This window comes from Chelonia mydas, chromosome 4, assembly GCF_015237465.2.
Source record: "Chelonia mydas isolate rCheMyd1 chromosome 4, rCheMyd1.pri.v2, whole genome shotgun sequence".
Classification (NCBI taxonomy): domain Eukaryota; kingdom Metazoa; phylum Chordata; order Testudines; family Cheloniidae; genus Chelonia; species Chelonia mydas.
Window position 1 is genome coordinate 55,201,526 of NC_057852.1, and position 26,154 is coordinate 55,227,679.

At 44.5% G+C, this 26,154-nt stretch overlaps 1 protein-coding gene across 15 annotated transcripts in view; it reads right to left on the minus strand.

The window, feature by feature from the left end:
• ANAPC10 (anaphase promoting complex subunit 10) overlaps positions 1–26,154 on the minus strand; it is a 248,243-nt gene that overhangs the window by 219,630 nt on the left and 2,459 nt on the right. For 11 of the 15 annotated variants that reach the window (XR_006290628.1, XM_043545762.1, XM_043545765.1 and 8 more), the window contains 3 exons: positions 21,692–21,812; positions 11,894–11,984; positions 10,569–10,689 (listed from right to left, as the gene is read on the minus strand). Coding sequence is in view for 14 of the 15 variants with exons in the window: in XM_043545762.1 (XP_043401697.1) it covers positions 10,569–10,689; positions 11,894–11,984; positions 21,692–21,806 (327 nt within the window). In the remaining variant the exon portion in view is untranslated. Of the gene's footprint in view, positions 1–3,129; positions 3,377–10,022; positions 10,406–10,568; positions 10,690–11,893; positions 11,985–21,691; positions 21,813–25,676; positions 25,775–26,154 lie in introns of those variants that run through there. The other 4 variants (XM_043545764.1, XM_027832314.3, XM_043545760.1 and 1 more) reach the window with 3 other exon arrangements.

Below are 26,154 nucleotides of genomic sequence, written 5' to 3' on the forward strand. Positions count from 1 at the left end.
GTGCATCTGTCTCATCCAAAAAATAAATAACCATATAGCAAGTTACATATGCTGATTTGTTCATAAGATGAAAAATAAAGTGTCTGGATCTTATTTAAGGCTTCTGTTTGGTTTCAGGAAGACAGGCAGAATGACTGATGAAGTTCTGAAACCGCCTTGGGAATTAGCTTTAGGTGAGGCCATAGCATCACTGTGTCTCTGTTGAGGGCTCAGCCATAAATGCCTGAAGTTCACTCACATTTCTGGCCAATGCAACAACAATTAGACAGACCATATTCAGAGTGAAGTGATGTAAAGAGCATTCTGAGAGAGGTTCAAATGGAATCTCCATGAGTTTCATAAGGACTATACAGAAATCTCAGACAGGAGTAGGTTCTCTGACCTGTGGGAAGTGTGTATAGTCCTTTGAGAAATATCAATAAACATAGGATGAGAAAAGACAAAGTATGACTGTGCAGGCAGTCAGCAGGCTGAATTCACCACAAGATAAAAAAGGGCAGTCTTTGATCAACCCTATTAAAGTGCAATAAGTTGTCAAGGATCAGCGGTATCAAGGTCTAGACTGGGTACAGAACATTTTGGGCTGCCCGTATCAAGAACCTCTTCCATTTAAAAGACTAACTCCTTCTGGTAAATTTTTTTTGTTTGTTCTGTATCAGGATTTCCTGGACCCGTAGGGAGCAGTCTCTGTCCGTGGTACTCAGCTAACCAACAGCCATGCCATTAGCTTCAGCAACTTTGGTCTGGATGAATTATCTGTCCATAATGCTGTCAGATCAGAACTGGGTGGTCTGGAAGCTAGATCAGAGGCTGACTGGACATAAGGAAATCTGTCAGCCAAAACTGCCTTGGCCAGTACAGAGCTCCAAGAACTATCGTGGCTTTGTCCCTCTTGATCTTGGAAATTACCCTGGGAATCAGCAGAAAGGCATAAAGCAGGCCTCTGTTCCATTGCAGGAGGAATGTGTCTAACAACAATCTTGAACTCAGGCTTCCTCTGAAACAATAATTCTGACATTTGGTGTCTGTACTGCACTCCACCAGCAGCGGTGTGTAATGTAGGTGTAGCGGCACACCACAGCAAAAATCAGGCTGCATCTATAGTGTGGTGCGTAGCTATACATGTTAGCGAAAGGCTCTGGCATAGGGGAGGCAGTGGGGAAAGGCTGACTTTCCCCACTGCCTCCCCCCTACTGGAGCCTTTTCCTGCTGCTTCCACCCCCCCGCCCCCCCCCCCGCCGGAGCCTTTTCTTATGGAGGGAGAAAGCTCCAGCAGCAGGAAGCTGGCAGAGCCTTTCCCCCCTGCTAGAGCCTTTCCCTGGGGTTGGGAAAGGTTCTGCGGCAGGGAAGACTAGACTGACCTGAGCCAGAGTTGAAAGGAGCACAGGTGAATTCTGGCGAGCAAGGCCAAATACCAACATGCTGACACGTGGCCTAACACTGCAAGACATGTCCATATCTTTGTAGCCCATTTTGAAACTAAATGGAGTAGGAGTGCTTCTAACAACTGGAACCTGTCCTCGGGCGGACATGCTTTTTCTGATCTGGAGTGGAACACAGCTTTTATGAACTCTATTCTCCCTGATGGGGTGACGGATGATTTTTCATAGGTCACTGGGAGACTCTGCCCCATAAATAGAAATGGGGCACATTCCAGGTTTGTTGCTGTCCTCCACTGGATTCTGCCTCTGATCAGCCAGTTGTAGGGGTGGACATGAATGCCTTGCCTTCTCAGGTATGCCACTATCACAACTAGACATTTTGTAATAAATTCTCAGTGCTGCGGAGGATCTGAATGGCAGTACCTTGTAGTGGTAATGGTTTGGTCTCATGGTGAATCTCAGGTATTTCCTGTGGGACAGGTGGACAGCTATTTGGAAATGCACGCCCCACAAATTGAGAGTCATGAACCAATCTTTGGCCTGAAGAGATGGAATGATGGAGGCAAGTATTACCACCCTAAATCTGGGGTGAAGTCCAGCTTCTTGGGATCTTTGCCTTTAGTATGCCTTTTGTTGATTGACTTTTCCTGCACTGCTGCAATCACCAAGGCATATGTAAGGCAAGGAATAACCCTTTCCACATTTTAATAGGACATAGATTCATCACTTTAAGCAGATAAATTTGCCGGTCTTGTGCTGCCGAGACAAGAAAGCAGTTCTTGAGATATTTGTGATGGCAGCATACTCAACCTCCTAGTGAGGAATTTCCTCACATTTCTCTCCAGCCATCTCCTCTGATCAATGGAGCACAAGTAGCATTGACAGGTTTCAGAAGCAGTCAAGTATAGCTTTCCTCCATTACAGAGAGGATTGCTATGTCTTGGAGTACATACAGAGCAGCTCTACTCCAAGAAGTGATTCTGTTAAAATGGTATTGCATATTTGTATCTGTGGTTTCCAGATCAAACTGTGCTGCAACTACTGTTAGAAGATGTTTTTCTAACTGCCAGTGCCACAGGCTTAACCTGGAATCTGAGAGACAAGCTACATAAAGGAGAAATCTGTCTGACACTAGAGGGAGGGAGTGCTTTGTCATGTGTTACCACTGAAAATGAAGTCTAAAGGCCTAATTATGCCCTCAGTTACATCCATGCAACCCCACTGTTTTCAGCTCATTTGCACAGGTGTAACCAATTGGAGCTTAACAATATTGTTGATGTACAAGAAACAAAAGATTCCATCTTACTAACTTAGCTGGAATGGCTCTGCAGTGTTATCAGATGTAAAAGATTAAAATTAGTCACTAAAGGAAGCAGATAGGACTGACAAATTGGGGGAAGATCTTCTGAGGAAGTTGTAATTTTTACATAATCACCTTTCAAAGTAGAATCATACCTCTGAAAATCACTTGCAAATATTTTATGATTTAAAAGACTAAAGGTGGACTTGGAATGTGATAAACAGTTTAGAACATTTTTTCTATAAGTGTTTTACCCTTTTGGAGAGAAATGCAAAGTAGTGGTGACATAGTCCTCAGAAGAAAGGAAAGGAATGTGTGTGTGGGGGGGGCGGGGCGGGGAGGAGGACATTTAATCTTTATGACTCTAAAAAGGTGCACCTGGGTCTCAGAATATCCACCTAGGGCAGGGAAGTGCTTAGTTAATTAAAAAAAACGAGGCTAACAATGTTTTATTCTTTTGAAAACTCTGACTGTTGTCAGTAGAAAGAAAACACATGAAAGCATCATAGGATTTTCATTAAACTCCATGAACTGGGCAAGCATCCATGGAAAAATATAAAAAAATTTAGTTGGATTTTCCACACAGTTAATCAATCCTGAAACCAACGGAATCGTTGTATAATGAAGTGGCTTTGCTTTAAAGATCTTGTAATAGTTCACACTGCTTTAACCACTTGCCTCCGAGTCAGAGAAGCTGAAGATAACAAAAAACAAAACTCAGTTTCATCGCTGATGAAGAGTTTAAAAAAAAAAAAAAAAAAAGTAAAACCATTTTGAGAAAAAGTTATTACAGATCCCTTAAAATTCCTAAAAACTTTAAATATCAAAAATAAAATTATAAACTGTAGTGCTTGATGACAATACTTCACATGCACAGCCCAAGAAATTAGCTATTCATCTTGTACAGCATAAAAATATTGCACTTCATTAATTAGCAACCGGAAGGCTACATGTTCTTCCCAGATTTTCAGTAAAGAAATGTATGAACACCTGGTATGCATAAGAATTATTGGTCTCATGTGAGATAATATCTTTAATATTAGCGAATAGCTACTAAAACACCTCTTAATATAAAAAGGAAAGACAAAAGCTGTTTCGTGCGTAATTACTTTTTTCTCTACAACATTAAAAAAAAGAAAGTTTTTATATGAAAAATATACAAAGGGAAAGGTGGAAAAAATACTCCAGGCTAGCCTGAGAAACAGCTGATGACAACAATCCAGTACATAATTAACAGTACTTGTGTTTAAGACAGTAAAAATATATGTCTCAAACTGTCTATGAAGTACTAATATACACACACAATAACCTCAAAAGTGGAGTTTAGTGCTTTGCAGGAAAAAATTCATATTACTTAGGTTGTATGTAGAACATTATATTAAAACATACCATTATAAAAAGATAATTACTGAAAGAATGGATTTTGGGGGTATGAATCCATGATAGTAATTACGGACAACAGTGACATCTAGTGGATGCTTTGGAAATTAAACTAAAATTACAAACAAAAATTCAGCTCCCACTTTGATATATTTCCAGGTTTCAGAGTAGCAGCTGTCTTAGTCTGTATCTGCAAAAAGAAAGGAGTACTTGTGGCACCTTAGAGACTAATCAATTTATTTGAGCATAAGGTTTCATGAGCTACAGCTCACTTCATAAGATGCATGTAGTGGAAAATACAGTGGGGAGATTTTATATACACAGAGAACATGAAACAATGGGTGTTACGATACACACTGTAACGAGAGTGATCGGGTAAGGTCCTGCTGGTAATAGCGCAGAGAAAAAACAAAACAAAAACCTTCTGCAGTGATAACCAAGGTGGGCCATTTCCAACAGTTGACAAGAACGTGTGAGGAACCTGGGGGGTGGGGTGGTTTGAATAGTTTTACTTTGTGTAATGACATCCACTCCCCACATTTATTCAAGCCTAATGTAATGGTGTCCAGTTTGAAAATTAATTCCAATCCAGCAGTCTCTCGTTGGAGTCTGTTTTTGAAGTTTTTTTGTTGAAGAATTGCCACTTTTAGGTCTGTAATCGAGTGACTAGAGAGATTGAAGCAAGGACTCGCCTGTCTCCCAAGATCTGAGAGAGTGATGGGTCGAAAGCTTATGCTCAAATAAATTTGTTAGTCCCTAAGGTGCCACAAGTACTCCTTTTCACTTTGATATAGTATATAGCACTCAAGCTGCTGGGACACAAATGTATGAAAAAGATCCAAAAAGAGCGGCAGAGGAAGTGAACTTTAAAATTATGTGGGATTCATTTCTTTAAAAAAACAGGAGTAAAGTTTACTTACCTTACTTCAGGATTCAACATTCAGGATGAAAATATGGTACCTTAGGATTTATGTTAATAAACAGAGATAACCACATAGTTACATGGGATGGATGTAAATGTGGTGCCAGCATGACAGTTGAAAGCTATTCTGGAGCAACAAGTTTATCACTTATCTCGCCTCTCTGTTTCTGCACCCTAATTTTTGTGTGTTATTTCTTTTTAAACCATTTAGGATTTCCCACCCCACCGCAGCAGCTACCGCAATGCAGGACAGCTGAGGTCTCCCACTATATCAACTAGCAGCTGTGGATGAGGCATTTTAATTAGCAAGTTAAACTGAAATCGAACAATTTAGGACACCTACTCCTGAGTAGTCCAACTGCTTTATTTTCTTTTTGGTGTATAAGGTCAGCTTATTTTAGACCAAGAATGGTCTCAAATTTGCTTTTAGTATTTGCCAGAAAGACTAGTTTATATTCAAAATGCAAGCCATCACTTAGAAACCATTCAGACTTGTCACAGATTTCATGACAAACATTTTTATCACTAAATGCCAATATGGAATTAAAAAAGCAAGATTTGGGGGGTTAACAAAGCAAGCAACTTTAAAAAACATTCCATGCTCAATTTTGACTCTGGCTTTCTCAAGGCCTTAGGCATAAGCCTTTATTTTCATGGAATTAAATGGAAAATGAGTTTCTAGTTTTGAGAAGTCTTTTTGACAAATGAATATAAGATTTTTCAACATATATTTGCATTACACCCATGTGTACTCCCAGCTGCTGCTGGCCAGTGCAACAGAAGTATAAAGGAAGAGGTCAGGAGCTCCATTTAAAAAATAAAAAAATAAACAAACAAAAATAAATAAAAGTATGAAGACCCAAAAGCAAAGTAGTATTTACCAGCACACCTGTCTGTTTTTCAACATACTTCTACTGATAGTCTTCAATTGTAACCTAATCTAAGCATTTTTGTTATCTCACATAGTTCTGAAGTACTTCAAGTTTTGGAAGAGTTAGTACTGTGATTTTCCCCTCTGCAATGACTATTGATTACAGGGTAATCAGCTGTTGGTAACTATGAAATGCCCCTTTATGCTGCCAGAACAGTGCAAAAGGGCCTTAATGTAAATGAGATTTAGGCCTTATTTTTAGAATTTGACCTTAGCCACATAGCCTAACGTCCTAGAAGTAAGAAACATCTGATTGCAAAGAAGATTTATGTAGCACTGTACACCTATGCCACCCATCAAAATTCTTCCTCCTAAATTCTTAAACACTTATCTCTAGTTCGGTACCAGAATGTCTTAATTGCCCATTTGTTTCATAAAGAAATTAAGAAAGACGATTCATGGTTGATATTACCACCTCTGCTAGTTTTCAGTCTAAAGCTGCAAAAGCATTTAAAACCAGAGCCTCCACATCACAGTGTAAGTACACTTTTGGTGGTAAAACTACCATTGACTTCAATGGGAACTAAACCAATACTGAACACTTTTGAAAATCCCATCCCTTATAAGATCTACGTATTTAGGCCTTGTCTACACTGGCAACTTTCTGCACAGTAAAGCAGCTTTCTGCAGTGTAACTCCCGAGGTGTACACACTGCTAAGCCACTTAGTGCGCAGACACTGTGCAGTTGCAGCACTGTTTAAAACAAAACAAAACAAAAAACAAAAACAAAAAAACACACCACCTGGTCAAGAGGCGTACAGCTTTCTATGCTGGGGTTACAGCGCTGCGGTGCCAGTGTAGACCCCCTGATCGATTACAGCGCTGCAACTGGTCTCCAAGAGGTGTCCCACAATGCCCATTCTCACCTCTCTGGTCATCGTTTTGAACTCTACTGCCCTGCCCTCATGTGACCAACCGTCAGCCCCACCCTGAAAATTCCTTGGGAATTATGAAAGTCCCCTTCCTGTTTGCTCGGTGATGCATGCAGTGGTCTCAGCGCATCTTTCAGGTGACCATGCCTACTCCATGCACCAGGTGATTCTTCGCTTGGAGCAATGCCGAGCTGCTGGACCTCATCAGCATTTTGGGAGAGGAGGCTGTCCAGTCCCAGCTGCGCTCCAGCCATAGGAATTATGATACCGACGGACAGATTTCACGATGCACGACAGACCAGGACACCCTGCAGGGCGGGGTCAAAGTGAAAGAGCTGCAGAAAGCCTACCACAAGCCGCGGGAGGCAAACCACCACTCTGGTGCTGCATCCACGAGCTGCCGGTTCTACAAAGAGCTTGACGCGATACTCGGTGGCGACCCCACCTCCACTGCCAAGGCCCCTGTAGATATTTCAGTGGCCCACGTGCCAGTCAAGAGTGGACCGAGCCAGGAAGAGGAAATCTTGGATGAGGATGTGGATGAGACAGAGGATGACTTGGAGATCAGGGATGCATGCAGCCAGGAGCTCTTCTCTACCCCAGAGGAGGCTAGCCAGTCACAGCTGCCAGAACTTGGCAAAGCGCAAACAGGAGAGGAGGCCCCGGTAAGTGGCTCTGATTTTGGGAATCACTGAAATAAGTTGTTGGGGGCAGAAGGGTTGCAGAAAGCAGGCTTGTGTCTATATGATGCACGTACCACCACATGCTTAGTGTAGGCAGCAGAACAGGATGTTGATGGACTCCCTCTCTTCACAGGAATCTGCCAGAGAGATCTCCACAAAACTCATGTAGATACTGGGTAATCCACTGCCACAGGTTCTCTGGCAGAGCTGCTTTGTTTCTTTCCCCATTAAGGGTAACTTTCCCACACCACTCTGCCGTCACGAGTGGGGGAAGACACACACCATTGCTGCACACAGGTGAGCCGCATAAGGGCCTGGGTTTGAAAACAATATTTCATTAATTTAAAGCAAACAGAGCCCTGCAAAGCAACAGGCAATTTTCTTAAACCTTCACAGTGCATCGTCTGCACCAACCACAATCACCCCCTAGCATTACAAGCACTGCACTCCCCAGCATAGCAACAAACATTAGTGGCTTTTAGTTTCAAATTGCTGCCTCAAGGCATCCCTGATCCTTATGGCCCCATGCTGCACCCCTCTAATAGCCCTGGTCTCTGCCTGTTCAAATTTAGCCTCCAGGCGCTGAGCCTCAGCGCTCCAGCCCTGAGTGAAGCTTTCACCCTTCCCTTCACAAATATTATGGAGCGTACACCATGCGGCTATAAGCATAGCAATATTGTCTTCGGCCAGATCCAGCCTCCCATATAGGCAGCACCAGCGGGCCTTTAAATGCCAAAAGCACACTCAAAAGTCATTCTGCACTTGCTCAGCCTGTTGTTGAACTGCTCCTTGTTGCTGTCAAGATTCCCCATGTATGGCTTCATAAGCCATGTCATTAAGGGGTAGGCAGGGTCTCCCAGGATCACAATGGGCATTTCGACTTCCCCTACAGTGATCTTCTGAGCTAGGAAGAAAGTCCCTGCTTCCTGAAGAGGCCAGTGTTCCAAAAGATGTGTGCATCATGCACCTTCCTGGACCAGCCTACATTAATGTCTGTGAAACGCCCACAGTGATCCACAAGTGCCTGCAGAACCATTGAGAAATACCCCTTGTGATTAATGTACTCGGTGGCTAGGCGGTCTGGTGCCAGAATTGGAATATAACTGACATCCATCGTCCCACCACAGTTAGGGAAGCTCATTTGTGCGAAGCCATCAACAATGTCATGGACGTTGCCCAGAGTCATGGTCTTTCAGAGCAGGATGTGATTGATGGCCGTGCACACTTCCATCAACACGAGTCCAACGGTAAACTTTCCCACTCCAAACTGATTAGCGACTGATTGGTAGCAGTCTGGAGTAGCCAGCTTCCACAGTGCAATCACTACACGCTTCTCTAATGACGGGGCAGCTCTCATTCTTGTGTCCTTACGCTGCAGGGCTGGGGCGAGCTCATCACACAGTCTCATGAATGTGGCTTTCCTCATCCGAAAGTTCTGCAGCCACAGACATGCATCACAATGTGATCCCACCACTCCTCAGTGCTTGTTTCCCAAGCCCAAAAGCGGCATTCCACTGTGGTCAGCACCTCAATGAATGCCATAAGAAATCTTGTGTTGTAGCTACTACGCATGGCGAAATCAATGTCAAACTCCTCTTCCCTTTGTAGTTTAATGAATAACTCCACTGCCAATCATGACATGTTAGTGAGAACGAGTAGCATATTGGTCAACAGTGCTGGATCCATTCCTGCAGACCGAAGAGGCAGAGCACACAGTACACAAACCATTGAAAGATGGCACCAAATGCGGACGGAAGCACAGGGATTGCTGGAATGCGAAGAAATGCATCACAGGTCATTGGGACAGGACCCAGAATGCCCCACAACCCCATCCGCCTTCCCACAACTCTTAGCGGCAGAACAGGAGGAGATGTTCTGTGGGATAGCTTCCCTGAATGCACCGCTCTGAATACCGATCTAAGCGTGAACAGGGTATTGCACAGGCAACTGACAGTGTGAACACACAACAGTGGTTTCCCTTCAGTACACTCTGAGCAGCAATATAGCTACCAGCGATGTAACTCTGCCAGTGTAGACATACCCTTAGAGTTATAGAGCAGGGGTCTCAAAGTCCTAGCCCGCAGGCCATCTGCGGCCCAAGAACCTCCCCACTGTGGCCCACGGAGGAGGAGAGATGCATACAACCACGCTGCCGGCAATGTCTGCTGCAGGTGCCGCCCCCCCTCAGCTCCCGTTGGCTGGGGGAGAGGGACAGAAATATCATCACTAATCATCGGGCAGAGTCAGCCATGAAGGCAGCATCATTAATTGCCAGGCAAAGTCAGCCATGGAGGCAGCATCATTTTTTTCCACAATGAATATAAACAAGTCAAAATACCGAACACAACTATCCGATGCACACCTCGCTGCAATCCTGAAGGTTTCAATTGCTCAGTCACGGAGGCCAAACATCAACAAACTGACAGAACTGAAGCGTTGCCAGGTGTCTGGCAAACACTAAAAACTCTCTGACAGGCGAAGAATTGAATAAAGTTGTATGACAGTTTTATTGTTTTAAGAAATTCGAAATAAAAAATACAATATAAACATTTTCTTTTCTGAACACCATCTTCAGTGACATTATTGGCCCGCTGGGAGGATTTGGGGACTGACACAGGCCCTAAGGTAAATTGAATTTGAGACCCCTGTTATAGAGCTTTGTTATGAGGAGAATGTAAACAATGGCATTGGATATTGGTGGGATCTAATTTAAGGAAATATTTACATATTCCAAGACTACAAGCAAATACCAAAATAAAAACCCATGTTCCCTGCAAAGGCAAAGCAAAGTTTCTGACACAACATATAATAATGGCCCACTTGGTGGTAATGCATTGTCCCACTATGTGAAAGACCTGGGTTTAAGAGCAAACCTGCAACTCCTTTCCCCAAAGCCAGTGATACACGGGCATGTTATTGGTGAAACATACAATTCTGAAAATAAATAAGGGCATGAAAAAATTATATACAAGTTTGCATTTGACATCTCACATTTCTAATTTTCTCTCAAATTCTATTACTGCTCTAGAAATGGTGACAATGTCTTCTTAAAAAAAAATATGAATCATAATTATCAGATGAAGAATAATTGATTTACCCGGATTTCCTGAAGGTTGTGGAAGTTATTTCCTACTCTGACAGAGATCTTGCTTGGGGTGTAGCTTTCATCAGATTTGTAGTCTGCATAAATACACAATGTCTTCACCGTTGTTTTTCTTCTGTAAACAAGCAGCAGCAAAGGCTAAGCAAGCATGCTAAGGAAAAATTATTTAAGGAAGATTTTCTTGAGATTTTTTCTAGAATGAGATTTAAATGTTGTAAAACTTGATACAAAATGTGACTATGCTGATTTTTAGGATCCCTAGTGCAGTAGCATCTAGGAATTTACATATAATTTTTATAAAGTACATAAATAGAAAACATCTTACAATGGATAGAAAACTACACATGCCTTCAGAAATGTTAGCAACCACATTGTCAACACATCAAATAAAAAAAGCCAACACAACACAAAAATTAAAACACAAGCCAATGCAAATATATCTTTCATCATGCACTAAAGTTTGCCAGGCCTGGGCTATGGTGCCCTGCTAAGGAAAGCAGTTCTGTGAGGGAATCAACAGAGAACAGGACTCAATTGCCGAAGCCCTGACCTGTCTTGGGAGAATTCAACCACATTAATGGAGTGCAAGAGAGAGTCTTGTAGCAAGTTGTATCTGCTACAATGGAATACAGCATGAAAGGTGTCCCAGCTTTAACCTGCAGTTAAATCAGGGTTCTAAATATCACCCATATCTTGAACTGCAGCCAAAAACAAGCAGAAAACTAGTGCAGACATATCACCATATCTTAGAGGCTGTGATACTGTAGAGATTACCCAGCACAGCACTCACTTTGCAATTGCTTAACTGGTCATTTGCTACAATAAAACAAAGAGCATTTATAAAACAGATTTTGCAAATGAAGTAATCTAACTGGCTCCTAGCCATGTTACTAAGCCCTGGTCTACACTGGGCAGGTGGGGGGGTGGGGGTGTCAATCTAAGTTACACAACCTCAGCTACGTGAATAATGTAGCTGAAGTCGACATACCACGGTAAATTGATCTAAGTGTCTTCATCACGGTGAGTCAACTGCTGCCGCTCCCCCGTCGACACCACCTATGCCTCTCGTGGAGCTGGAGTACCGGAGTCCACGGGAGAGCGCTCGGGGTTGATTTATCGCATCTAGACTAGACACGATAAATCGATCCCCACTGGATCAATCGCTGCCTGCCGATTCGACGGGTAGCGTAGACACACCCTATGAAAGGGCTCAATTCTGCATTCCTCGTCAATCAGAATTTTGAATGCATTTTCATGAGAGTTGTAATCACAATTTATTAGCTTTATCATATGCAACAAATCACACAAATATTTAGTACCTAAACTGGATGTTCACCAAATGAGGTTGTGACCCATCAGATTGCCAGTAAGTTTCTAGATTATCATCTCGTAACTGGTCCACGCCGAAGCCTAATGGAAAGAAAAAGGTTTACAGTCTCCTGTATTGTGTTCTGTTGCTGCTGGTATTACAAAAATCATTTCAGCAGGACCATGACCCTAGAAATGCAAGTTCACACATGTGAGAAGTACTTCTAGCCATTCAAGTTTTCAGATATCTTTATTAAGCAAAATGCATGCAGAGAATTTATTCTTATAAATCCAAACCCAAATTGTGCTGAGCATCCTCAACTCCTACTGAAACCAATGGGAATCGAAAGAATTCAGCATATTCCTGAATTAAGTCCCAAATCTGCAGATTACTGTTCTACTTTTTCCAGCATCCAGAACTGTGCTAAACCTTTTACAGAACATAATAAAAGAGGAGGTCTGTCTGGCAAAGAATATAACCAATATTGTAAAGTTCTGTTTGCAAAACAGAACTTGGAACTCTTAGCCACAAGCTTCACTAAAACTCAGTGAGAGTTTAAAAAAAAAAAAAATGGTGTTAGTTGTCCCTTCCACTCACATTTCCAAAGAAAGATGCCAGCATTCTGATACACCGAGTAAGATCTGCAACAGAGATTAATGTAAAGCACTTGGCCCACTTTTGTGTTAGAACTCTCCTTGTAAATTTCTGTTATGTTCCCAGCTGTTCTCTACAAGTATTTTGCAGACAGGCTCTTATATTCAGTAGTACTTTAAATTTTGAGAGGACGGGGAGCTAATTTTAACGTTATAATCAGTTAAAATATTTTAAAAGATCCTTCTATTTAGGGCCTTCTTTAAAGAACTTATTTGAAAAAGCCTGAAACACTCTGTAAAAGCAATAACATTTTAATAGTGAGTTATACTGGATACCTGTGCTGCTTGGGTGGTAGAAGGTGTGTGGCCAGACTGCACCCAAAGTATGCTAGTATGAAACACACAACACATGATATGTTTTAACAAGTTGCAAGTGTCCTGGTTATTCATGTTCTCTATTCCAAGGCTCCACCTAAGGAATAACCTCACTGGGGATATCCACTACAGTTCCTGTGGCTGTATTTGGGTTTAGAGTAAGACAGGAAGGTGCTATAGAAGAACAAGTATGATTATTACAGTTATCCTTGGCCACTTTAACCTCCCTCCTTCAGATTTAATAATTTTATTAAGATGTTAAAATTAAAAAAATGGTACAGAGTTTAAGCATAGTAGTTTCTGGTTATCAGGGAATAAGGTACAGATTATCAAGGGGTGCGAAGTTCGGTTTAGGATTGGATGGCATAAGAAATACATGATCTGCAATATCCCCGATTGGGGGTAAAAGGTTAATGGGTCAAAGTACAGACATCGAGATATGGGGGTATGTTGTTCATATAATGGCTATGTTCAGGTGTGGAGTATAATGAGTGGATACGATGATGAGGATGGATTTACCCTCATTTGGTGAGATTTAACATTCAGTGAGTTTATGGTTCCAGTTCATATGGTCCAATGGAAAAAGTCTCTCAGTCCTTTTTCTCATAGTTGATGCACAAGGTCATTCCAGCTCACACCTCCTGGTACTGTCGGTGGCCGGTGATATGTTCAATGTAGATGTCCCCAGACCATTGGATGGTGTCCGAGACTATGAGGCACCGCATGAGCCATGCGTAGCGTCGACCAATCCACAGGTCCGCAGCACACGCTCATTGCAGGGGTCCCAGGCGCTCAGGGCTCCAACGATCAGGGCATCCATCTGCACCTCATAGCCCTTCGCTCTCAGGGTGTCACCCAGCGGGGTGTATTTTTCCAGCTTACGAGCTCGGGCTTCATGGAAGGCCGGAGTCCTGTTCTCAAAGGAGACGGTGACATCGATGAGGATGATCTTTTTCTAGACCTCGATGGTGACTACCATGTCAGGTCACAACTGGCTATCAGTACCACGGATGGCGCAGTTCAGGGCGACCTTCCCCAGGCATGGTGTGATGGCTTTCACCAGGCAGTTCTGGATGGCATTGTGTCGCAGTTGCCAGGCTCTGGAGTGGGGCTTGCAGCTGCACAGGACGTGGGACAGGGTCTCGTTGGAGTAGCCGCACTTCCTGCGATGCTTGTCTCTGTTCCCGTGGTAGACGGCTCCATTGAGTGGGATGCAGTTGAGCCGGGCACTGCAGATGAACCACCAGTTGGTGAAATGGGTGAAGCCACCCCCGGCGAGGAAGTGGTTGCTGGTGTCCACTTGTTGGTCAGTTCAATGGCTTTATCCTGGTCTGGTTTACGCTTCAGGGTTTCCATATACAGTGAGTGGATGGCTGCCTTCAGGGTCCTCTCCAGCATGACCCTGGCGCTCGGGGTAACAATGGTATTGTCGTCGGACCTGATCTGCGACACCAGGACTCCCAGCTCCTGGCGCTCCTCGTACCACTCGCAGTGGCAGCCAATGTGCTTCCCCAGGCAACACGTGGCATTGCAAGCACGGGACCATAGTGAAGCAATGTCGCGCCCGTCCCGTCCGAATTCGCCATCCAGGGAACTGCTCAGGAAGGTGGTGACGTCTTGGTTGGAAGGGACTCTGCCGATCCGCTTCTTTGTCGCGTCATGGAGGGCGTTTCCCGCGATGTTCCTTACCATGGCGTCAGGACACGTCAGCAGACGGAAGGCGTGGGTGATCACTGCAATGTCACACAGGTCGCCCATGCGGGGGACGTTGGCATCACCATGACTGTGGGCGATGCAGACCAGCTCGTTGCTGGCTCTCTGGGGAAGGAACAGCCACTTCTTCACCAGTGGCTGGACGATCTTGTCTGCCTTGTTGAGGGGTACCTTCACCACGGCGGATCCCCTTAGGACGAACGAGATGTGGGACATCAGGAAGGTGTTCAGTGCGTTTTATCTTCTGCCACGGTGCTAGCAGGGAGGCGTCAATCTTGGCGGCGTCCTGCAAGATCTCCTGGATGGCGTCCTTGGGTGTCTGCCGGACATAGAAACCCGTCAGCTCACCCTGGACCTGGAACCCCGTTGACTGCACCAAGTCCCTTTTGCTGCCATCGATGTGGAGAGTTGCGCACTTTTTGCATTGAAGTGGAGCCCCATCCAGTCGGCAGCTTGACTACTGGCATCTAGCATACGTTGGAGGCTCTCTAGGTCATCCACAGTCAGGACCAGGTCATCCGCATAAGCCAGAACGCTCACCCTCTCACCGTGCAGGTTGAAGTCATCTGTGCCATTGGAGATCGCTCACAGCAACGGCTCCATGGCAAGGTTAAAGAAGATGGGGCTGAGAAGACAGCCCTGCTTAACTCCGCTCCAGATCGGGATCTCAGCGGTCTCCCCTTTGACCAAGCGAATGGTGGTGCTGCATCCCTCGTACACCTCTCGGATCACACGAAGGAAGTTCTCTGGCATCCCAAACTCCTGGAGTGTGGCAAAGATGTGGTGGTGGGGCATGGACCCAAAGGAGTTAGCCAGGTCGAGCCACGCTACTGTGCACTGCCTCTGCACCCTTCTGGCGGAGTCGATGGTGGTTTGGAGGACGAAGTTGTGTTCACAGCAGCCCTATGGACATGAAGCCTTTCTGGATGGAGCTGATGGCTCCCCCGCTCACCGACCACTCTGTGATGCTCGATGCCAGGCAGCTGGCATAGAGCTTGTACATCGTGGAGCAGAGGGAGATGGGCCTCCAGTTGCTGGGGTCATCCCGCTCGCCCTTCTTGTACACCAGTAAAGTCATGGCCTTCTTCCAGGAGCTGGGAGTCCGGCAGAATCGCTTGCACTGGTTGAAGAGTGTGGTGAGGACCAGGCAGCTGGGATCTCTCTTTTTCAGGAGGCTGTAGGGGATGCCGTCTTTCCCAGGAGCTATGTTTTTTGTTTTTGAGAGTCTGGACATCACTTGCTTGGGCGTATAGTCGGTTTCCAGGACACCTGCTTCGTCGACACGGGGCAGGGGGTGTAGGCACTCTGGGCGCTGCGCGGCTATGCGGTCGAATACATCCTTGAAGTAGCTGTAGAGACGCTCAGATGGAATCGTGCAGTAGGGCGAGGGCCCGTCTAGGATCTCTCCTCATGGCCTTGGAGCAGTTCGCCTGGTACAGCTTTTGGATCCTTGAAGCTGCTGCTGGATCGTAGTGGCGGCTCGCATCTCTACTTCTGCTCCCCTGGTGGTGGTGTTGTGGTTCGGAGCTGGCGTTCTGTGGGCAGGCGGGGCATTCTCCTGGTTCAAACTTCTCCTGGGAGCGATTTCCGCAGACAGTTCTTGGGTGAGCCTGTTTACGAGGAGGTCGAAGTCATCAAAGGAAGCTGCCGCTTGTAGCTCCTCGGTCCAGGCAGTATGCCACAGAGTGGCACCCTCACCATCGGCTGCTGGCCCTCAGGGTTCTCGACCTCATCTGGTGCAGGCTTTGAGCCTGTTGCGTGGTCGGCCTGCCGTCTATCTCGTGGGTCAGGATTCCCTTCGGTTGGGTGCTGGGGTAGGATCTCTGGCAGGATGCTGGCGTTGCTAGTGGTCGGAGAGACGCGATCCAGCTTAGGGGTTGCTAGGTCACTGCCGGTCCGTCTATGATTGGCTGCTGCCTGGGCGGTTGCTGCTAGAGCGTGAGATCTCCCGTAGACAGTGTCCCGCAGAATGGACTTGGGGGCCGTGCTGGGCCGTCTGGCGATGAAGGGCTGGTGCTTTGATGTGGCTGCGGGGTTGGTTCCTCCAGTGACATCTGGAGCTCGCAGGACGGTCCGGGGTATGGCGCTGGCTCCTCCGACGGTTGGAGCTCGCAGGGCAGTCTGGGGCGTGGCGGTGCTGGCTCTTCTGGTGACAGGATCTCGAGCAGCTATGCACGGTAGGGTGCTGATCGTTCTGGGGACGGGGAGGTGGTGGACAGGTGGCAAGATAGAACTGAGTCGTCTCAGCATAGAGATCTGCTTGGTGACATGAGAGGGTGAGACGGGCCTCCTGCTGGCAAGGACCTGGGTGATGTTCCCCGAGGCAGCAGGTACCTGCTCGATCGCAGCATCCCGTTGCCAGGCAGGCTTCTTGATGGCAGCTTGCAAGGTCATTTTTCTTTGCTGAGGCTCAGGAGCAGCGAGCCAGCGCGCAGCAGGAAGGCTGGGAGCCGGAGCAGGAGACTGTGTTGTTCCCTTGAGGCGTTTCCTGCAGGCGACTTGGTGCATCTTGCATTGCTTCTGTGTCTCGAAGGGCAGGCTGCAGAGGGCACAGCTGAAAGCGACCCGCTTGCTGTGGCATCTCTTCAGGTACCTGGTGATGCCACCAAGGAGGTGGAAGCTTTGGGGGGTAGAGCAGATGGGGCAGATGAGCATGTCCGCAGCGAGGGGGTACTGCAGGTAGATGGTGTCATCATTACCTTGCAGCGGGGGGGTTCCAGGAGCATCAGCAGTATCACTGGCTGGTTCTTCCTGGTGTGGGCGGGTGGGGTTGAGAGGTCCAGCTGGGTGGGCATCCGGTAAGGTCCTGGAGTCCCTCTGGGTGGTTTCTGAGGCTGGGCAGGCATCCGGCAAGGTGCTCATGACCCTCTGGAGATGTGCTGGTTCCGTCTATGGAGATTCCTCTCTTGATGGTGTGTAGAGCAGCGAGAGCACCACCAGCGTCAGGGACCTGGGCAGCTGCGGGGGTGGGAGGTGGTCGCCTCAGCTGTAGAGCCGGGGGGCTCTCCATCGGCAACTGGTGCTGCTGGAGAGCGGGGGGGGCTCTCCGTCGGCAGCTGCTGGAAAGTGGGGGGGCTGTCCCACGGCAGCCGGTGCTGCTGGGGAGCGGGGGGATGTTCCTTCTGGTTGTGATGTCCCGACAGGCCGGCCTCAGGATCTTACCGGAACAGCATCTCGGAGGGGGTCCTTCAAGGAACCACTGTTCTTCACCTTCGTGCTGCTGATCTGCAATGTCCTGGAGGCACCTAGGATGTTCTTCGTAGTCATTGTCCAAGAGACCTTCGGTGGAGCAGCAGCACTAGTGGTACACAGTGCAGCTGGGGATGTCTCAGGAGCAGAGAGAGGATTTTCTTCCAAAGTAGCAGCAGTGGAATACATCTTCAAAGTAGCATCAATTTTTTCAAAAATGGCAGCAGGAGAATCCATCTTCAGAGCAGGTGTTGCAAGTGTTCATCAAAAGAGATTAAACTGATAAGAACAGATACTACACTCTCCTCCTGGCCCCTGTATTTTGTTGTTTTATAAATAGTAGGTATTTGAGATAGTGGGCCAAAATTACTTAAAATTGTTGTTTATTATGGGTCTGATCCTACAAACCCTTACTCAGTGGAATAGTACCAATAAAGTCAAAGGGAGTACCCACGTAAATGAGTGAAGACTACATGCATGAATGCTTATAGGATTGAGTTCTATACATGTATAATACAGATAGTTTTACAATGGTTCCTGTATGTAATTGTAACATAAAACAGAATAGTTTGCCATGTTACTATACCTGATTTTTTAGGTCATTCATCTATTTTGTAATCAAAAGGCTGATCTTTACTTTATCATTACTTTAAGTCATGATAAAATACTTTATTATAATAAAATGCCAGACAAACAACTTTAATTCTTTATTTAAAAAAAATATTTTATATAATTACATAACTTCACTCTTTTGGAAAAGCTGTCTACTGAATCACCAAAGTACACAATTGGGAGACCCCTCAAGTACACATTTCACTGGCAATACTTTTATTCACTAACATTATCTCGAATGAAGGAAGTCTAAATCTTATGATTTTTGTTTTATACCAATCATGATTTGTCCCTTACCATTGCCAATCCTTTGCTACTCTTTCCCTCTTTTACTGCCATTCAACCTATTAACTTTATCCCCTTTGCTACTTCCCCACATTAGCTGCTGTTCACAGTTAGTGTTCATAGCTCCATCTGCAATAAATAGCGAATATTAATAATCCATATCTAAAGTACGTTGTGTAACCCAAAACATAAGTATATATGCGGACATCAGATCAGGAATGTACTCAACCTGCGCACAATAACATAGCCTATAATGATCCCTGTTCCCACACCTGTTGCAACCTGATTTAATTATTTTCTAACAGATATCTATCTATCTTGAATATGTCCAACACACACAATATGGTCAAAGAGCTACTCTTGCTTGAGAGACACGTTCAAAACCACTGTATCTCCATTTAAGATTGTTTTATCTTGCTCACAGCATTTAGAGTACCACAGCAATCACATCCGCCAATTCCTTTAGCACTCTCGGATGCAACTCGTCCGGCCCCATGGACTTGTGCACGTCCAGCTTTTCTAAATAGTCCCTAACCACCTCTTTCTCCACAGAGGGCTGGCCATCTACTCCCCATGTTGCGATGCCCAGCGCAGCAGTCTGGGAGCTGTCCTTGTTAGTGAAGACAGAGGCAAAAAAAGCATTGAGTACATTAGCTTTTTCCACATCCTCTGTCACTAGGTTGCCTCCCTCATTCAGTAAGGGGCCCACACTTTCCTTGGCTTTCTTCTTGTTGCCAACATACCTGAAGAAACCCTTCTTGTTACTCTTGACATCTCTTGCTAGCTGCAGCTCCAGGTGCGATTTGGCCCTCCCGATTTCATTCCTACATGCCCGAGCAATATTTTTATACTCTTCCCTGGTCATATGTCCAACCTTCCACTTCTTGTAAGCTTCTTTTTTATGTTTAAGATCCGCTAGGATTTCACCGTTAAGCCAAGCTGGTCGCCTGCCATATTTACTATTCTTTCGACTCATCGGGATGGTTTGTCCCTGTAACCTCAACAGGGATTCCTTGAAATACAGCCAGCTCTCCTGGACTCCTTTCCCCTTCATGTTAGTCCCCCAGGGGATCCTACCCATCTGCTCCCTGACGGAGTCGAAGTCTGCTTTCCTGGAGTCCAGGGTCCGTATCCTGCTGCTTACCTTTCTTCCCTGCGTCAGGATCCTGAACTCAACCAACTCATGGTCACTGCCTCCCAGATTCCCGTCCACTTTTGCTTCCCCCACTAATTCTTCCCTGTTTGTGAGCAGCAGGTCAAGAAAAGCTCCCCCCCTAGTTGGCTCGTCTAGCACTTGCACCAGGAAATTGCCCCCCTATGCTTTCCAAAAATTTCCTGGATTGTCTATGCACCGCTGTATTGCTCTCCCAGCAAATATCAGGAAAATTAAAGTCACCCATGAGAACCAGGGCGTGCGATCTAGTAGCTTCTGCGAGTTGCCGGAAGAAAGCCTCATCCACCTCATCCCCCTGGTCCGGTGGTCTATAGCAGACTCCCACCACTACATCACTCTTGTTGCTCACACTTCTAAACTTAATCCATAGACACTCAGGTTTTTCCACAGTTTCGTACTGGAGCTCTGAGCAGTCATACTGCTCCCTTACATACAGTGCTACTCCACCACCTTTTCTGCCCTGCCTGTCGTTCCTGAACAGTTTATAACCATCCATGACAGTACTCCAGTCATGTGAGTTATCCCACCAAGTCTCTGTTATTCCAATCACGTCATAATTCCTTGACATCACCAGGACCTCCAGTTCTCCCTGCTTGTTTCCAAGGCTTTGTGCATTCGTATATAAGCACTTGAGATAACCTGCTGATCGCCCCTCCTTCTCAGTATGAGGCAGGAGCCCGCCCCTCACAGACGTTCCTGCCTGTGTTTCCTCCCGGTATCCCGCTTTCCCACTTACCTCAGGGCTTTGGTCTCCTTCCCCCGGTGAACCTAGTTTAAAGCCCTCCTCACTAGGTTAGCCAGCCTGCTCGCAAAGATGCTCTTCCCTCTCTTCGTAAGATGGAGCCCGTCTCTGCCCAGCACTCCTCCTTCATGGAACACCATCCCATGGTCAAAGAATCCAAAGCCTTCTCTCCAACACCACCTGCGTAGCCATTCGTTGACTTCCACGATCCGACGGTCCCTGCCCCGTCCTTTTCCTTCCACGGGTAGGATGGACGAGAACACCACTTGCGCCTCAAACTCCTTTATCCTTCTTCCCAGAGCCACGTAGTCCGCAGTGATCCGCTCAAGTCATTCTTGGCAGTATCATTGGTGCCCACGTGGAGAAGCAGGAAGGGGTAGCGATCTGAGGGCTTGATGAGTCTCGGCAGTCTGTCTGTCACATCACGAATCTTAGCCCCTGGCAAGCAGCAGACTTCTCGGTTTTCCCGGTCAGGGCGGCAGATAGATGACTCAGTCCCCCGGAGGAGAGAGTCCCCGACCACCACCACCCGCCTGTAATGGCAGGCCTACCCTTAAGTGTTGCTGCTATGTCGGTTGGGGGATAGTTTTGGGGTTTTTTTAATTACATAGCTATGTTGGCAAAAGCCCCAATGTCAACACAACAACATTGGCAAAATATTATTTTTGACAGTAGAGTTTATTTCATTCTCTGAACAGGTATAAGCTATACTTGGGAAAGCACTTTTCTTCCAGAATAACTGTCTCTACACTAAAAACAACGAGGAGTACTTGTGGCACCTTAGAGACTAACAAATTTATTTTGGCATAAGCTTTCGTGGGCTAAAACCCACTTTTTTGGGTATAGCTATACTAGCAAACTATGTCTACATTAGACTACACCCAAGTTATTTCTAATGGACTATAATACATTCTTTCTTCACTTGAAGATAAGAAACAGAGGATATAACAGTGATCATTTGCTGATTTCTCTAGTTTATAAACTAACACTAGCTTATGTATGTGTAATTTCATCATCATACAATTTTACTTAGCAAGGTCAAAAAGGTTTTATTTTTCTCAGAGCAAAAATACCCTCCCTGAATTTCACAATTATTAGTTTGTTTTGTTGTGTTTTACAATTTACCTGGCTTACAGGATGAAAGGGACCAAACAGCTTGAGAGCCTATTTCCCGAACAGTACCAGTCCTTTCCAACTGCTTGGGATCAGCACCCGGTGGTGTCTTGTTAGGTGTAGTCATTTCCCACTAATAAAAGAAGTAAAGATGGAGTGTAAGATTGTAAGGTTCTCTCTCGTGCTCATCTTGATGAGAAAAATAGATTTTGAGCAGCTCAGCTACGAGTTTTACACTGTCAGTTCCTAGAAATACACATAAGAATAAGGTTTTACTTCTTTAACAACCTTCATGGAGCATATCTCCTCTTAGCTGTCTCTTTTCCAAGCTGAAAAGTCCCGGTCTTATTAAGCCTTCCTCATACGGAAGCCATTCCATACCCCTAATAATTTTTGTTGCCCTTTTCTGAACCTTTTCCAATTCCAATACATCTTTTTTGAGATGGGGCGACCACATCTACACACAATATTCAAGATGTGGGTGTACCATGGATTTATATAGAGGCAACATGATATTTTCTGTCCTATTATCTATCCCTTTCTTAATTATTCCCAGCATTCTGTTCACGTTTTCGACTGCTGCTGCACATTGAGTGCATGTTTTCCAGAGAACTATCCACAATGACTCCAAGATCTCTTTCTTGAGGGGTAACAGCTAATGTAAATGATTTTATATGTATAGTTGGGATTGTGCTTTCCAATGTGCATTACTTTGCATTTATCAACATTAAACTTATCTGCCATTTTGTTGCCCAGCCACCCAGTTCTGAGAAATACTTTTGTAGCTCTTCGCAGTCTGCTTGGGTTTTAACTATATTTAGTAATTTTGTATAATCTGCAAATTTTGCCACCTCACTATTTACCCCTTTTTCCAGATCATTTATGAACATGTTGAATAGGACAGGTCCCAAAACAGACCCCTGGGGGACACCACTATTTACCTCTCTCCATTCTGAGAACGGACTACTTATACCTACCCTTTGTTTCCTATCTTTCAACCAGTTACCAATCCATGAGAGCACCTTCCCTCTTATCCCATGGCAGCTTACTTCACGTAAGAGCATTTGGTGAGGGACCCTGTCAAAGGCTTCCTGAAAATCTAAGTACACTATATCCACTGATATATGCAAGGCTGTGCATGGAATGGCACATTTGCAGCTGCCTTGTTATCGACGCATACTGAACAGGTACTTATTGGCCCCCATCACTGTAGTATCTGAACAACTCACAATCTTTAATCTATTTATCCTCAACATCCCAGTGAGGTAGTGAATTGCTATTAACCCCAATTTACAGATAGAGAAGAACTGAGTCACAGAGACAGGAAGTGACTTCCCCAAGATTACACAGCAAGTCTGTTGCAGAGGATGGAACTGAAGAAGCCAGGTCTCTCAAGTCTTAAGCTAGTGCCCTGAACACTGGGCCAACCCACCCACTCACCCTGTATTGAGCGGGGTTGGTCTCTCTAGCAAACAGATGAAAAGGTTGAATTTTTGTTTCTTCGTTTATCTGGTTTGTTTTTTTAAAAAACAAACAAGAAATTCCATATTTTAAAAAAACTACATTAACTAACTTTGTAAAGTAAAATAATCAAAAGTCAGGAATTACATCATCAAGGTTGCCTGTACAACCTCAATTCTGCTGCCTTGTTTTGCATGCGTGATAAGCACACTGTGTTTTTTCACCCCAACAGGATCCTGTATCTTGCAGTACACTGCAGAGAATGAGGTAGGGTGTATACACTGAACTGGACTAATGTGAACAGAATCCATACCTTATTCTCTACAGAAATTATATGATGCATCAAGAATGACACCAAAAATCTACTAAAGAGATTTTGCCCCGATCCAGCTGCACCACTGTAAGATCATTCATGTATCCGCTCTATACTGATGGGAAAGAGTTCTCCCATCAACATAATAAAACCATCTACCCGAGCAGCGGTAGCTATGTCAGCGGGAGAACATAGCGCTGTCCACAGCTTCTGTCGATGAAAATTATGTAGCTCCAGGGTGTGTTTTTTTCCATAGTAGATGAGATTTTAAATACACTTTGGAGATTCTCACATTTATACAGAGACCAACCTTGCTACTCTCTCCCACCTAGTCACAACTAATGTAACAGTTTGGGACATAATACATCTTCACTCCACCAAAGAAAATGATATCAGTTTACTCCAATTTTCAAGAGCTATTATCATGTTAGCTTTAAACGTAGTCTCTAACAAAAACCTCACATTCTTAATTTTTTTAATAATAATTTCCCTTCTTGAAGTAAAAGGAAACCCCATAGTTTCCACAGGCAAATCTCCACTTGCACAGATACCTTTGTTTTTCCTTCCAGTGGTCATGTTTCCTGTTTAAAAGTGGGCTATAAACCCTTTAAACAAGTAGAACAAATCACTTTGCAAATGGGGACTATTTCAAGGAGATGGATAAACATATTCTAGACGCTCACTCATTCTAGAGACTTCCTGGCAGAATTGTAAAGTATTTTAAAATCACTTCTTCCTGAAATATTCCCAGAGTTTGTTGATGTTTGAAAATACATTACAATCTCAAAGCCACAACTCTGAAATTTCTCACAAGACTCAGACTACAGAAAACACCAAAACAAGGTAACATTTAAAACTAAAAAAAGCAATTATTTGGCTATATTTTCATAAGAATTTTATGTTTCAACATGGAGCCTGATCAAATACTGTGGCTCTGACCTAGCAAAGGCATACTTTACACATTGTGAGTAGTCCCATTGACTTTGATGCATAAGTCTTGGCAGGACTGGAGCATGAAAAGTCATACACAACTTCTGCTTCCCCTCCTGCCTCCCCATCTCCTTAGCCCTCCAGATCTGCTACAGCCCTTTCCAACTCCTAACCCTATATATCTTGAAATCTTTATGAAGAGAAGACTGCAGAATATAAATTCCAAGTTGCTTAAAATATCATGCAAGAATATGCAGAAAGATAGACAAGAGGTATGGGTGAACTACTCAGGTGCAATTATCCTAAACTTCTGAGGCATGGGTGTTCAGAAGCCTAAGTGAGAAAAAATTAACACCCAATACAGATCTAAAGCATATTGTGAAGAACTTTCGATCTTCCTGCAACCACAAGGATACTGAAGATCGGTTGTCTGAAAAACAATTGATGCCCAAGCCTCCCAATGACACTTGGTAGAATTCTCAAAAGACTCTCTCTACATTTTCAACCAATAAGTATGAAATTTGCAGTGACTACGAGGAAGAGTTTGATCAAACATATTTTACACAAGGGGTTCTGAAGAGAGACATCAAATTTACAAAAGAAATTAAAGATTTCGAAGCGGGGTATCAAATGATAATGCAACAATATTGCCATTGTACTCTCAGTAAAGATCTGGCTTGATCTAATCAATAAAGAACTGAGCCACAAGGAGTATAAAATAAAAAATAATAGTTATTCAGAGAAGCTATGGAACTTTTCCCAAAACTAAGCCCCAAATTGACCCCAAATACAAAGGTTAGGGTCAGAAAATGAAGACGAGGCTAAAATGTGGCCATTGCAATATAAACCTGAATTACTTCCCTTTTAGCACAAAGAATTGTTGAAGACCCAGAGATGTCCACTCCAAATCTATGACTGCAAAAGAGATTGCCACACTTCACTGCACTAAAATGGTGAGAAAAATATACAGGAAAATCATTGACAACAGAATAGCTGAATTCAGAATGTTGTCACTTTTTATGAGCTGCAGTCTGTCCAACCAGTTCAGCATCTATATAGCACATTTTTAATCACACTCTGATTGGTCTGTTTGGCGCTTCATAATAGGATAAGTGCCTGGAAAGTAATCAAGTGATAAGAGCACATTAGTGTGTAAAGGCAAAAACATAACAAAAGAGTTGTAGGCCTGCAAAATGAAAACTTGATTAATGGGTTCTTGTATTTTATTTAAAGAACTGCAAGTTATTCATTGTGGCCAATGTGCGTCTATTTCTGAATAATAAATATGCTTACCAAGTGATTTTTCAGATCAAATGTTTTATGAAACCATCATAATTCTTTTGGGATGAGAGAAAATAGCAAGGTAAGAGTAATTTCCACTTTTTTCCTCCCTGGGTTATGGAAAAAAATTACAATTAATCTGGCTGGAAGTCTCTTCCTCTCCTCTCCCTGCATGGCTCAGACCTTAGCAACAGGGAGGAGGGGAATGCTTACAGCTGAAGTTTCTAAGGATGCATCTTCTCTATCTAAGTGAACCCCTAATACCACCAGACCATCTGTAAGTTTCTAGTGATAGCATTATAACCTTGAAATTTAACAATTTCACTTCTAAATGACATTAAACTCTATATAAAAAGGTTTGTTTCTTATGAACACCACCCCCTCCACCTCTCAGTTCCTCCCTTTGTGCTATTCCACAGCAGCCTGATGCCAAAACAATTCACCAGGGGAAAGAAACCTCGGTATACCCTTAGCCAAGACTAAGAAGGAT